General features: G+C 39.9%; 1 protein-coding gene across 1 annotated transcript; it reads right to left on the bottom strand.

Moving 5' to 3' along the window:
- Positions 1-1,220: 1,220 nt before the first annotated feature.
- DNAJC25 (DnaJ heat shock protein family (Hsp40) member C25) lies at positions 1,221-9,592 on the bottom strand. The gene is made up of 4 exons (XM_063294974.1): positions 9,107-9,592; positions 4,499-4,651; positions 3,294-3,764; positions 1,221-1,532 (listed from the first exon to the last, which is right to left on the bottom strand). Exons 1-4 carry the CDS (start codon positions 9,434-9,436, stop codon positions 1,410-1,412), a joined length of 1,077 nt encoding a protein of 358 aa, XP_063151044.1. The 5' UTR covers positions 9,437-9,592; the 3' UTR covers positions 1,221-1,409.
- Between the last annotated feature and the right edge of the window lie 6,116 nt (positions 9,593-15,708).

Raw genomic sequence — 15,708 nt, forward strand, 5'->3', positions numbered from 1 at the left:
CCTTCACACTAGCATTTATCTGGAGAAATGATCCCAGAGCAGCACCGATGGATTGTTTTATGTTACATAAATCACACATTATTTGCCATACTGGAGCTTGCCCTAATGAATAAATATAAAAGCTCTGTACATGAGAGTGTTAATGCATTTCAGATTCCAGGACTTGATAACTGTTACATTTGAAGGCTGTCTTATTTTGATACTTACTGGAGAATACATATATATTTATTTATATTTATATTCAACCAAAGGAACTGGAATTTGAACAATAAGGCGGAAGTATTTTATCACCAGCCCAATGCACACCGGTTATTAATAAAGGCGGCTTAGATCTTCACAATTATTAAAATTATTTTTTTCAGCTGTAGAAATCCTACCTGTTTCAGAAGCACTATATATATATATATATACACACACATATATATATATATATTGAAGTTTTAAAAAACTTCAGGACTATAGAAGGGATAAAGCATATTCCATTAACGTCCGTCTTATGTCGATTTAGTCAAATGGTTCGTTGAAATAATCCTAAGTATTGCCACTGTACAAGTATCACTAATATTTTGTGTTGGAATTATAACAGATACTTGCCAAAAGTACTGTTCCTGCTCTTACTGGAAATTTGTCTTTGCCAGCCCAAACCACCACACAAAGGAACCTGTCATTAGCTTTTGATCTTTAAAAAATAAAAAAAAATAAAAAATAAATTATTTTTGTGATACATAAACAAGGATGAACTCTCATAACAGGGTTATTCCCCCAGTGTTGGGACAGGGTGAGGTCAGAGTGGGATGAGAAGTAGTGAGTGACATCAGGGAAGTGTGGTTGTGGCACCAGGTTTTTCTTTTTTGGTTTTACTGATTCTTGTGTTTTTATTGTTTTATATCTTGTTTTATTTTTGGATTGTAAGCCACCCAGAACTTAGCTTTTAAGAAAGGTGGCTATAGAAATGTGATAGATAGATAGATAGATAGATAGATAGATAGATAGATAGATAGATAGATAGATAGATAGATAGATAGATAGATTATACAGAGGAAAAGCAGAGACAATTGCATCATGGCATTATGTTACAAACCTTCCAAGATTTGTTCGCTGCCTAAATTCAGTATTTGTAGGTCCCACCTACATGCTTATTATAGTAATAGTATAAAGGAATTAATAATCTGCCTCAGAGAGTTTTAATTCCATACCAGACCAAGAGTGGAACAAAACAATTGTGTATATTTAACATATTTACTTTTATTTTTTATAATATATAAAAATCATAAAATGTTACTAGTTTTCTGCCTGATTAATTCCTGAGTTTTAGGACACTGCTGAAACACAGCAGTTAAACTCTGAACATTTTAGATATGAATAAATTGTCAATCATCTGTGACATGACTGTACATATTTTGCACTTGTCAGTCATCGATAAATGTCAGTCTTCCAGGTCCTTCATTCCTCATCCATCGCCGGTATCTTTTCCATCGAGGGTCCATTGCCATTTTTTTCTTCAGCTCTTCCTCTTGCTCTTGTTTGTAAAGCTAAAAAGAAAGGAAGATTTTAATGAAAGCAACATCAGTCTGCAATGTACATTTGCACAGATTCATTGCAAATTTCAATGCAGACCCATCCATCTCAAATGCAGACTCATCCATATAATATTAGGTATTTCAAATAGATTATTGTGAATTACATACAGTAACTGTAAGTGAAGAAGTGGTTTTGAACTGAAGAGCTGGAGAAGGCAAGGAGAATGTTAAAATCACTAGGTTAAAGCAGGGATAGGCAGAAGGTATATCATGATCTACTGGCGTATCTTTCAGGGAAATCTCCAAGCATTTATTTCCTAGCAATTTAAGCAGATAAAATTGATGGATACACACATACACACACACACACACGCACCAAAGCAAAGGCTGCTATTATATTACACAGTTTTTTTCTCAAGCTCAGTTTTGTTCAACTATAATACAGACAAATAAAGTAGTGGATTGTGACCATGACTGTTCAGCTCTGCCAGGGAGTCTAGAATACTGTATGGGAATCACTTATCAGCAAGTCACATGCAATTTTGTATGTAAATGCCAAAGTAGAGTTCATGGGATGGAGCATATCATGGGTATGCAACTTTTATCAGCTTGAGGACCACTGAATGGCATGTTGAGACTGCACTCTAAAAATGAGATGGGTGAGGCCCATGGAGGTGGGTTCAGGACTTTCAGAGGTGATATTGGTATTTTAAAGCACCCATTATGCTCTTTCAAACCTCTCCTCCCCAAGACCCCACTCACTTGGGGGAAGGTCATGAAAGTTTCTGATGGACTACAGGTAGTCCTTGTTTAGCAACTGCCTTAGGTCATGAAAGTTTCTGATGGACTACAGGTAGTCCTTGTTTAGCAACTGCCTTGTTTAGTGACTATGCAGAGTTATCGTAACTGTGCATAGTCACTAAACAAAGCAGTTGCTAAACAAGGACTACCTGTAGTCCATCAGAAACTTTCATGACCTTCCCCCAAGTGAGTGGGGAGACCAGTCCCCACTTTGAGACCAGTCCTCGCTGTTATGACCACACAGGTCTGTAAAGCAAAGGAAAGCTGAAGTAAGATCATAAGCGCTGTCATGGTTTCACTTAGCAACTGCTTCACTTAATGACCAAGTTGCCGGTCCCAACTGTGGCCGCTAAATGAGGGCTACCTGTACATGCAAATGCTGGGCTGTCCTTTTTTGTATTTCTTAAGTAGATAATTGACTCTGTCTCCTGAACCACCATTTTGTGTTTATAAATAATTAGTAGTAGTAAGCAGACTAACAATCTTTTTTTAAAAATAAAAAATCTCATGCTAGAAATCTATCTATTCTGACTATTAACTAGGTATTATAGAAATGAACAAAATGTAGCTTATGAGACTGTAGTGACTATGCACCTGTTATTTAGGAGTTAAAGAGAAAGTGACATATTGTTTCACAAAACTCACCTCAATGAAAGGAGTATCCGCTGTGCCTCAGTTGTTAACCCCAGATAACAACTGCACTGGAGATGATAAAACATCAACCCCTAGTACAGATCTATTGATAATTATCCATTCACCCTGGTTATAAATAAAAGTTCACGTTATGGCAACGTGGGTGAAATTTGAGCAACCTTTATATGAGATTTGAGTTGTACAAAGGATACTTAGGATACGCTGGATGAAACCAATGCTGTAAGATTGAGAAAGCCACCTCTATAGTTATCCAATAGCCCTAGATGACAGAAACCAGAACAGTTGGGGGTTTACTTCTCTTGCGACTCCCTCACTCACCTCATAATTTTCTCTTATCCAAAGCTGCCGTTCAAGGAAAGACTCCTTCTGATGATCTTCCAACGTGTCAAACTGGGATTGTGACATTTTCATGTATTTGCGTATGATGTACAATTTCTCTTCTTCACCATACTCTTGCCTTTTGATATTGAAACAATAAATCCACCCAAAATACCATGCAATGTACTTGCACAGATAAAAAGGAGCTAAAATAATTTGAAACAAGAGGATGTCACAGATCTGGGGCTTCTGGTAGCCACCCTTGATATCTATTTTGTTTTTTATTACGTCTTTGATTATTTCTTCTTCTTCTTTGCGGATTTCTTCCTTGGATCGTCTGCTTTTGCCCTTTTCTTTGGCTCTGTTCAACAGCCCCTGTTGCCTGGCAATCTCAGTAGCTTGTATGCGATATTTTGGCACGGTTGCTAGGTAGTTGATAGCTTCATTGTAGCTATTCCACCAACTAAAGAACTAGAATATGAAATGGTAAATTCAAATTTACAGACAATTCTAATTTTAGACAATACTTTAACATTTATTTTTCCTATGCTATTTGGGCTAAGTATAAAATTCACTCATCAAATGTGTTTTATTTTTTCTTCATTGGTACAACCTTGTTTATTTCCTCTTTTCTGAAATTCTGCAGCTCCTATGTATCCAGGCTTATGAGTCAGGACATGCAATCTTTAAGAGATCCAAATGCATTATTTTCATGCATTACCTGCTTGTATTTTTATCACAATCTCTTTTTATTCAAACACGTATCCAAGCTTTCATGTATAATCATGTCATGACAAACAAGTAACAAAGAAATATGTAAACTGCTCTGTGGCTTTATGAAGCATGGTATGCAAATTCAGTATTAATAAATAACTCCCAATATGTGGCAAGTATGTGGCAAGTATACATACCAAATTATGCACAGTGTCTCAACCAAAGAAAATTGGCACAGAATATTTAACTTTATTATTTGCAGTTTACATAAAGAAAAAAAAAACGCCTAGCATACTAACCGAGGCCTACTGAGCTGTGCCATGGAGGGAAAAGTAATCAATTCCCTCTTCCCCATGCAGGCTTTCCAGACAATGGGCTGCAGAGAGGAGGAATCTTCCCCACCTCCACCCTTCAACACAAGTCGAATTCTAGGTCCAATACCGCAATATGTCCAGGTTATACTGGAACAGATATGACACAAGCATACTTACTTGAAATACAGAAATGGCACAAACAGTGACAAGAATTACTATTCTGACATCCACCTTGGGTGCCAATCTTCTAGAATAATAGTGATAGTAATGGCTGTAATACTCCTCAGGATGATCCAGCATATAATCATAATCCTTACGAGTTTCTTCATCCTGAAAAAGCAATTGGCAGTTTTTTATGTGGAAACATTCCATTTCAGAAGGAAATAAAAGTTGTATGTCAGTTTAAGTAAATGTCTTTTAATGCTGTTTTTATGCAAATTATATCTAGTTTTGCTGACTTAGAAATTAAAATATCAAATAAATTAATTCTATTTATGCAATAGAACAAAACAACTAATAAAGTTGAATTTATACTAGGCAATAAATTTACTTTCAAACACAAATGAGAAAATATATTATGTGTCTCTGGAATAACACAATACATTATGGGCTGAAGTGATTCTGTAGGTAAGACAAGGGTCCCAATTTTGTTGACTAGAGGATATTCATATGTTTTTGAGATGATGCCACTGATGCTTTCACAAATGTCTGCCATGGAAGAGCTTGGTCATTCACAAAATGGCTGCAATAAGCAGCATAATCAATCACAAACTATGGTATACTTGAATGCTTACTTCCACTCCATGTAGCCCTCCTGCAGGATACTCTTTACCATCCTTCCTTATGTTTGTCTTTCCAACCAAAGCACTGGTCTCCAATCATCCATCATTTTTATTTTCTAAGAAAGCTTGTTGGGACTCAGGCAGTCTTCAAACTAATAATGATGCTGGAAACATTTTTCAGCATTCCAGCTTCCTATTTTTTTAAAATTTGATTTTTTAAAAAATATATAAAATCAAGTGAAGGTGGCAAGAAAGTAAGCTGATAATGATGGCTGCAGCTACTTCTGCTGCCCAGGATGAACAGAACCCCCCCCCCCCAGCAGCAGTGAAATAAATGGCCCAGGTGGGCATGAAGAAAAGGGAAGGGAGGTGGTCTTGGATGATACGTTTGACTCCTTTCCTCTATCTTTTAGGGGGTAAATTTTCGAATCATGTCTGGGCCTCTGTTCTTGAGGGTGGGATTTCCCTCACTTCCTGGGTGCTGAGAGAACATCTGAATATGAACTTCGTTTTTTGAAAATCTTTTGAGGATTGAGATTTATTATTTTTTTAAAAATGTGGTGAGGGGGAAGGCTGAAAGATACTGTTCAAAAGGGATAAGAAGAGAGGAGAAGGAGGTTGCTGTTTAGAATGAGGGCCAGGTTCTTCTTTCTTGCACAATCACACCCACAGCATATTCTAGATTCAGTACAGCAACAAGAATGTACATAAACGCTTTACTAATTCTAAAAGAGATACCACATGCACCTATTAATTCACCATAAGCTCAGGGAAAGATCTCTAACAGCAGACAGTTTGTCTACTTTTGTTGTTCCTCAGAACTCAATTTGAAAACAAGGACATTGAGAAGAAGGAACAATTGGGAAAATGATCAAGAAAAAGATGACCTCTATCCAGGAGTGTTTCCAGTATGGAAATCTTCCTTCCACAAAGGCATGTTGCTATGCATACAGATACAGAAATCCAATGTTCTGTTACATTCCAGCACAGGCAAGAAGCATCAGGTAGATGAAGAGATAAGACTATCCATATTTTCAACTGTAGAGGCTGAGCCCAAGCAGCAATAATGGGCTGAGGTGCAGATCTTACTTTCCCGCATGAGAGTCACTGACAACTATTTATTTTTCTAGAATAAAGGAAAGCACTGCTCTTGAATTCACTAGCTTTGAAGGCTTGTAGCAACTATACTCACACAACTCAGAAAACGTCTCCAATTTCTTCACACATCACTTACAGTGATTAGTTTGGCTAGACACCACCACATTTTTGACCACACTGAATGTACTGTTTGCATGCCCTGGCACTCTGAATATTCAACACACTGAAAGGATAGAGAAATTATAGAGCATCTGCTAACAGCTTCCTAAGATTTCCAATGCAGTTATTTGGCTGAAGATCTGAAACCCTCCTATTTGTCTACTCATTGTTCAACTTATTGTTTCTCATCCTGATGTAAATGAAAAGGATTTATCCCAACCTTTACATATTAAAGATGCCTGGTTTTGAAAGAAGTGAAACTTCTCTCTTGCATCCATCAACTAAACAGATGTACCCTCCTATGCCCAAGAATAAATGAAACAGAGAAGATGCTAAAAGCTGAAAGCATGGTAAGATTGCTCCCAACTATAGCAAATCTCACTAACATACCCTTTATAGAAAGGCTACCAAATACAGATGGAAGCAGAGATACATAAAACAGTAACATTTTGCCCCCATCTAGTAGTCATCCAGATTTTTGTAGCCCAGAAAGTAGAAAGCCCTATTTCAGAGACATTTTAGAAGAGGTATAATGTGCAAAGGAAAGGGATGTCAGCAGCGAAGAAAACTGGTTTATATACAGTCAGACCACCACCATCCATCTGGTTACTTTGCCAACTATGACTGGCAGTTACTTTTCATTCATTTCAGAAGTTTTTAAAATCCCTATTGGAGATGCAAGAAGCTATATTTCTATTAGAATTGATTCCTAAATTAAACTTCTTTAACATAACTTACCAGCATGTATGACAACTCCTGTATTTTTATAGACCACGAAGTCCGACATTATCTATATTTAATAATTCAAAAGATTCTTTACTACTTGAAGTCCTTCATGGAAGCCTTGTTTACAATTACCTACCATGGTTGAAAGTTTTTCTAAAAACACTCACTCCTCATCAAACATTTTGAATGGGGAAAATTATAAACCTGATAGTCTTAAAAACACACCAGCATAATTGAAAGTAGAGAGGAAAAGTGAAATTCATAGTTTTATTTGGATTTCAGCCTACCAAGCAGGCACATTTTAGTATGTGGCAGCATGATAAAAATTAGAAGATCCTCAACTTGGCTTTTTGGGACCTCTAAAAATAATGCTCCTGACTCATTTTTTGAAATCCTCTCAAGCTTGGGGGACTTTATTAAGTTCACCTTAGTGTTAGCTTTCATCTTGCTTTTATTAATCTGCCAATTCAAATTATTGGGAACTAATGATACTGTTTACTACCTATATTCTGTAATGCTGGGATCATTTTATACACTGCCTGCTGCAATCTAAAGAGCTACTTTAGGCTCACCCATGAATATTTGATTCTCTGCCTCCCATCTTCAGTTGACCCACTCCTGCCATATCATCAAGTGTGATATCCTCACAATCAAAAGTGCTTTTTTAAAAAAAAAAGTCACAAGTCTCTTGCTACATAAAGTTTAGAGGACAGGATCACAGCAATACACCTTCTGAGAGAGCATATCTAGCTGAGGTGAGATTATACAAGCCAAAGGCTCTATCTAGGATATCTCCAATTTATGACAACTGTTCTTCATTATTAGAAAATATCCACTTCGGATCAATAACCTGTCTCAAGGCCCTCTTCTCTGAACGTCAGCCTTCTTTTGCAATTTGGGGATAAATACAAGACACAATCTTACATCAGAGCTGTAGAGATTACTAAAGTACATGGAACACTTTAAACATCTCCATGATGTGATGCATCCATATCACCCATTTCAAATCCTAATACTGACATTTCAAATATTCAGAGCACAGAAAAGCCTTAAAGAGTTTTAATTTAAAAAGTTTTCTGCAAGGCCTCCTCCCTTCTTATGTTCTAAGAACATGAAACCTGCTGTATTGAGACAATACAAAGATCTGTCTAGCCCAGATGCTACTTGTTACAGCTGCTAGGCAAATGCTCCTTGAAGCCCACAGGTATGGTACAAAAGAATCCATCTTCTCCTCTTGTTGTCCCTAATGGCTGGCATCCAGATATGCTGCTTCTATGCAGGGAAGTTCCATTTTTGCAAAAGCTGACGTCTTTTGATAGAATCCTTTCTGAAAAAGCCTTCTAGCAACAGCCAGACAGGTTTCTTGATTATTCTACCTGACTAACAGGGGAAAATGGACTGCTGGATTAGAAGGACTTGTAATATTTATTTATTTATTATTCAAATTCCTATCACCATCCATTTCCCCCCAAAAAGGGGGACTCTGGGTGGTTTACAATAAAATTACCCTTTTAAAAGCATCAACGTATAAAATTACAAAATAAACAACCAAAATACTAAAATAATAAATATAAATATAAAATCCAAGTAGGAGAGATTACATTTGGTAGGGAGGACTCTATGCTACCAGCCACCCCCAGTAAGAGCGATGCAGCAGAGCTCCTTTTCCACTTTCATTAACCTTTCCTAATTTGACACCTGTGGTATGTATACAATAGCCCTGGCATTCTCCAGAAACATTGCAGTACACTTTGCATCATCCCCCGCCAGCACAGTGTTTGGGGACGAAGGGATCTGCAATTAAATCATCTAGGAAATGCTCCAGGGCCCAAGCAAGCAGGGCCACTTATTCGGAGTCCTTCTGGCGTCAGCCATTCCTGTCACCCACAGCTGCTCCATCCTCTCAAGGCGACTGGCGGGAGGAGGCGCGCGTTCGCAGAAGGGGAGGGTGCGTGTCTTACCGGAGACATCCGCCCAGGCCGGGAGGAGGGAGGGGGCGGTCCCGGCCCCACTCTCTCACCTTGAGGGTCTCGTAGGCGGTAGCGATCAGCAGGAATTTCTCCTGGGCGCTCTCGGCTCCTTTGCCATCCGGACCGGGTTCCCGCTGCCGGTCCGGATGGTAGCGCAAGGCCAGCTGCCGGTACGCGCGGGCGATTTCAGACTTGCTGGCATCGCGGCTGACGCCGAGCACGTCGTAGCACACCAGCTTCCCGCAGTACAAGCCCTCCACCAGGGCCTCCGCCGGCCGCAGGCAGAGGCACAGGAGGGCCCATAGCAGCAGCGGCCAGCGGCCCGCCCGCCACCGCAACTGTCCCCCCGAGCTCCCTAGCGCTCGCGGCGCCGCCGCCATAGTCGTGACCGCTGCCGGGAGGGTCCGCCGCCGGGCCTCCCGTGCAAGGCGGAAACACCGCGGCCGCCTCCTCTCGCCGCTGGAGCACGAGCTCGGGGCGGGGCTAGAACATTTGGACGTGGACAAAGCGAAGAGGGTGGCAAGCGCGGGGCGCCAGCCGTACGTTTCCAAGCCGTCAAGCGTCAACGGGAGCGACAGAAAGGAATGGTCAGGAATGGGAAAGAATTGGCCAATCGGCGAGCAGGGGAAGGGCCTGGGAGGAGAGGCGAGGCTCGCCGAGACGGGAAGCAGCACGCCGAAGGAGCGGTTACAGACGCATGGGGGTGGGGATAGAGCAACCGAGGGGGCCAATGAAAATGAAGGGGTGGAGTTTAGGTTGAGGCGGATATGGAATGGGAGCGAGACGACACGTGGAGGGTATTCGGCCAGTAGCAGGGGGAGGAGATGAGCGAGTTCGGAGTCGAAGATGAAAGAACCAAAATCAGGTGTATGAGATAATGCACCTAAGGATGTGGGTGTGTTTTTAAATGGTTGATTGATTGTGTGCCATCAGGTCGGTGTCGACTCTTAGGGACCACTTAGATAAATTATCTCCAGGACGACTCGTTCCTAACCTGGTCCTCCAGCTCTTCCAACGATGCGCCCTTCACTGCTGCAATTGAGCCCATCCACCTCGCTGCTGGTTGTCCTCTTCTCTTTCCTTCCACCTTTGCCAGCATTATAGACTTCTCCAGAGAGCCAGGTTTTTGTATAAAAGTGTCCAAAGTAGGATAATTTGAGCCTGGTCATTTTTGCCTTGAGCGAGTGAAAACTCTGAACTGATTTGTTCTACGTTCCATTTGTTTGTTTTCTTGGCTATCCCTGGTATTCTCAGGAGTCTTCTCCAAAACCAAAGTTCAAAAGCATCAACACTCTTTGATCCTGTTTTTTCAAAGTCCAATTTTTTAGACCCTTTTTTAAAAATTGTACTGCTTGAATTTCATTACTAGATCTGCTTTCAGCTCTCAGAGTAGTGTCATCAGCATGTTGTTGTTAGTTGCCATGGAGACGTTTCCAACTCATGGTGACCCTATGTATAACAACGAAATGCGCCATGTGCCTGACTGTTCCAATGTCTGCATCCATTGTTGCAGTAACTGTATCAATCCGTCACACTGGTCTTCCTCTTTTCCGCTGGCCCTCAACTTTACCAAACATGATGTCCTTTTCAAGCGATCGGTCTTTCCTGACGATGTGCCCAAAGTATGAGAGTCTAAGCCTAGTTATCTTTGCCTCTAGGGAGCATTTTGGTTGTATTTCTTCTAAAACTGATTTGTTTGTTCTTCTGGCAGTCCATGGTATTTTCAATAATCTTTGCCAATACTTCATATCAACCAAACTTTGTATCATCAGCATAGCACAGGTTATTGATGTTTCTTCCTCCAGTTTTAAAACCTTGTTCATCTTCCAAACCAGCTTCCTTCAGTATATATTTCAATATATAGGTTGAATAAATAAGAGAGTATACTGCTTTGTCTCATGTTCCATCCGGACTGGGGCTTCTTGACCTGTGTATAGCTTTTGCATGAGAAAAATGAGATGTTCTTGGGTTCCCATTCCACAGTTTGACATGATCTACACAATCAAAGGCCTTTCTATGATCAATGAGGCACATGTTAACTTCATTCTGGTATTTGGCTTTCTCAATTATCCAGTTTGCATTAGAGATAATGTCTTGTGTTCCTCTGCCTTTTCTAAAGTCAGCTTGAATACCTGGCTTGTCTCTTTCTATATAGGACTCTATCCTGCATTGGATGATTCTAAGTATTATTTGGCTAGCAGGTGAAATTAAGGATGCACACTCTGCTGAGCTTCCTTTCTTTGGTATTGGTATGTAGACTGACATCTTCCAATCTGTTGGCCACTGTGTTACTCACCAGACTTAGTGGCATAGTTTGGCGAGATTGTTTACAGATTCTTCTTCTGTTGCTTGCCATATTTCTGAAGATATCCCATCAATTCCAGCAGCCTTCTGATTCGATAATGACTGGAGTGCTGATTGAACCTAATTTTCTAATACTAGATGTCTGTGTAAATAGCAAATATCTTCTAATATATTTTGGATGTTGACATCTCTACTATATACTCCTTCCACCTTTGTTTGATCTTCTTGGAATCAGTTACTATCTGTCCATTAGCATACTTTCATATACAGATTTGAGGTTTTAACCTCCTTCTGAGGTTCTAACCTCCAAGATCTTTTGGAAGACTTACTTTGTTTCTCATGTGTTCCCATCTTTGATGTCTTTACAGATGTCATTGTAATACTGCTCCTGGTCTCCTCTAACAGCTCTCTGAAACTCTTTGTTCTTTCCTGAGATTTTTGTCTTTCTTGGCTTTGGTTTCTTCTTGGCAATTTCCATGGTTTGTTCTGATATCCAGTTGCTTTCTTCTGTTTTTTTTTAATCTTTGGCAGTCTCTCTTCACACTCATTGTTAGCAACTTTTTTGATTTATTCCACAGTTCTGGTTCCCTATCGATGAGGTTCAAAACTTCAAAACGATCCCTGATGTTTTCCTTGAAAATACTGTAGCGGGTATTATGCTCAAGATCATATTGTGAAAATATGGTTGGCTTTCTTCTTCTGCCTGAGCTTAACTTGGAACTTGCACATGGGTAGTTCCTGATTTGTTCTGCAAACAGCCCCTGACTACATCTGTTTTGTTAAAACTGAGCTCTTCTACCTCCTTGTACTAATAATGTAGTGTGTTTGATTTCTATGTATTCCATTTGGTGCTGTTACTTGTTTGAATACAGTGTTAGCAATGAAGAAATCATTGAATCAGCAGAAATTGCTGAGTCATTCTCCTGCTTCATTTGATTTCCTCAGCCATACAGTCCAACCACATTTTCTTCCTTAATATTTCCAACTTTGTTTTTCCAGTTTCTAACAACAAGCAGCACATCTTGCTTTCATGTTGTCAATTTCAGATTGAATGTGACCATAAAACTAGATGTCCCATTAGTACTCTGAAAGAGCCTCAGCTCTTTCTCAGTAGCATACTGAGTGCCATCCAACCTGAGGAGCCCATCATCCGGCACTGTATTGTAAATAACTTCATATTGGCTGTCCATGTGGCTTTCTTGGTAAAATACAGAAGTTTGGTTTACCATTGCTTTCTCCCATGCAGTATGAAATGATGCCTTTACTGTTGTTACTAAAGGAATAATCTGCCTCTAGTATCTTCCTATATCGCTGCTGCCCAATATAGGTGCCTGCTTACTTTAGCTGGGCAGTTGGGATGACTTTCATGCCTTGGGTTTATAATCCTGCTGGGATTATATACTTTTGGCATATATTTCTGGTGTTCTTTGCTCATTACTCCTAGGAACACCCCCACACTATAACAAGGCAGCACGGCAACACTGGGAGTGGGGTTTATTAGCAGGCTTCAACTGGCATAGGAATGAACAGAGTTATGAATTACTTCCAATCAAATTGAAAGAAAAGAATATTTCCATTCTCTGGGTTTTGGGCAGCCACACAATGAACTGCTTCACACATGATTCTGAGACCAAATGTATGATATGTCTCCACTGGAAAGCAGTGCATTTGACTTGACATTGGGTGATAATAGGTATTTGTGGAAGATAGGCTGTTTTGAATTATTTTAAGATAGCTTTCTCCAAACTGGATCCTTCAATTTCATTGACAGTAACTCCCATTATCCTGACAGACTGGCCAATGACTATGAATTGGTTGGCATGATGGGTTTGGAAGACACCAGATTGGTGAAAAGCACTTTAGGCACAGTAGGCTCTTCAGCAATAGGAAGTAGAAGCAAAAAAGAGTGGGCTATTGGCCAGTGATCATATGAAAATCTTTAAATCTTGCTTTTATTCATTTGTGAAATATTGACGATACAGGTAAAATTTAACGCCAAAATAGCAAGGAGTGGGGCTTGCATTGTGACACTGCTGTACCATCTTGCCAATTTTGACTCACCCCCACTGACACCATTGCACCAAACTAAAGTCACCCAGTAAGCTTCCACAACAGACTGTGGAATTGAACCTGGATCTCTCCAATCCTGTTTAACATCCCAACCATTGCACCACATTTCATATGGATCTTGTTAAAAATAAAGAATGTTTGCCTGCCTCTTGAACATTTCCTGGCTCTTACAACTATGTCAAGAAAGGGAAAAGTAGACAAAATGAAACTTTTCTGTTTTAGCTTCTTATATTAGATTTTAATGTGCCTTCTATGGTTTTAACTTACTGTACCCCACCCTCCTCATGCTGGCCTTTGACCATAATAAAGATTAGTTTGTTTGACAAAATGAGAAAGCATGAAGAAGCAACCTGGAAAAGAGAAGGAGAAGAACACAAGGAATAACATATGTCCCCATTACCTCTAGGTTGAACTACTAAAATGGACTACTTGGGGTTGCCATTGACGATTATTCAAAAATTTCAGTTAGGCCAGAATGCAGAAGCCCACTTTCTGATGACTGAGAGTTGCTTTAGCAGCATCACAGGTGGTCCTTGTTTAATAACCACTCGTTCAGCAACCATTCAACCTTGCAACAGTGCTGAACGAGTGGTACTTACAACTGGTCCTCAAAGTTCCAGCCATTGCAGTGCCCCTGCAATCACATGATTGTGATCTGGGTGCTTGGGAACCGGCCCAGATTTCTGACCATTGCAGCATCCCACGGTCATGTGATCTCAATTTAACTTCCCTGCCGGCTTCCCCTAAGCAAAGTCAATGGGGAAGCTGGCAGGAAGTCGCGATCACGTGAGGTTCTCGCTTAACAACCTGTATGGGTCCAGTGACCCTGGATAGTAACCAGGTACTGCCAGAACTGCTGTTGCTAAGCAGCGTGGTCACATGACATCACACTTTACAACTGCATCGCTTAGTGATGGAAATTCCAGTCCCAATTACCATCATTAAGTGAGGACTACCTGTATACCTGTATTGATGGTGCTGCATTGCTTGCCTGTTTCCAAGTGCAATGCAAAATCCTGGTTATGACTATAAATACATGTATCACTTGGACTCAAGATCATCTTTTCTGAGCAGAGTCTTCCATTTTGGGATTGCTTTGGATCCCTACCACTCAAGAGATAACAGGGGCAGGATCAGGAGGCAGGCCTTCTCTGTCTTGCCCTGTTCTGTAGTATGGCTTGCCCCTCAGTCAGGACAGTCCTGACACTCCTTACTTGTTAAGAAAGTGGCAAAAACGGTACTTTTCTTGACTTGACTTTTGACTTATATATCTTTTGCTGGCTATTTTTAGCTTGTTTAGTGAATGTTTACCATTTTATTCTTAATTGTTCTAATTGAATGTAATATTCCATTTTTAAGGTTGTATTTGCTGTGGCAATTTTTATGTAAGCCACCTGGAGTTTATTGACTGAGGAGGTCTACAAGTGATATAAATAAATGAATAAATAAACTACATAGCTGGACTCTTCCCCTTCCAAAGGTCATTACTACCAATTACCCTGTGGAAAGAGTCCTAGACGTTTGTTGGTTTTTCAGTAATATTCATTGCATTTTTATTTATAATTGTTTATATTACTTCTAAAAAGATTGGGAAGATTTATAGTCCATCCTGAAAGGTGGACTGTAAATAATTCCAAATAAGAATGCACTCTACTAAGATGGAGTCTGACTTGGAATAAGAGCATTAGTCTTCAATGCTGATTCACCAAAATGACATGTACTCTGTAAAATATGAGCTGAATGTCCCATTTCTTGTTAGCAATACAATTTAATTTACTGTAGTATTTGATACTGCCAAACTTCTTTTGAACGTTGGGGTTACATTATATCGTTATATTGAATGGCTACATAAACAATACAAATTATAGATTTGTACTGATCATAATTAATTACGTCAAATATCAAAATTACAATTTGATAGCAAGCTTTGGGCAAGGGGCTTTGAGGACCACATCCAACACATGAAGCCCTAAGGATAACCTCAGGTTGTGCTTAAAATGCAATCATCGACTTAGTAAATTCTTTAGATACTATTTGGGGTGAGAGCTCATTGGATGAAAATAGTTACACAACTGACCCATGTTGTCTGCATTATAGTGTGTGTAGTCAATCTGTTCTTGTTTACGCTCACAGTTCTGTCTCAATATTGCACTTTGTGCAGAGGAATGGTCAGGGTTGAATCCTCCTGTGCAACCATTTTCGATGAGATGAAAGAAGGGCTCATGTTCCTTTTTTTGCCCACCAAAAAGATTTTGCACACCAGTGAGTTTTGTACACC

The sequence above is a fragment of the Candoia aspera genome, chromosome 2 (genome assembly GCF_035149785.1).
Source record: "Candoia aspera isolate rCanAsp1 chromosome 2, rCanAsp1.hap2, whole genome shotgun sequence".
In the NCBI taxonomy this organism is placed as follows: Eukaryota; Metazoa; Chordata; class Lepidosauria; order Squamata; family Boidae; genus Candoia; species Candoia aspera.

Bases quoted from the DNA above. Each gene is read 5' to 3' on its own strand.
- DNAJC25 (XM_063294974.1), bottom strand. From the start codon at position 9,436: ATGGCGGCGGCGCCGCGAGCGCTAGGGAGCTCGGGGGGACAGTTGCGG. The intron at 3,765-4,498 runs GTAAGTATGCTT...TTCATATTCTAG, and splicing joins GTGCCATTTCTGTATTTCAA to TTCTTTAGTTGGTGGAATAG. The intron at 1,533-3,293 runs GTGAGTGAGGGA...CTTTCTTTTTAG, and splicing joins GGATAAGAGAAAATTATGAG to CTTTACAAACAAGAGCAAGA.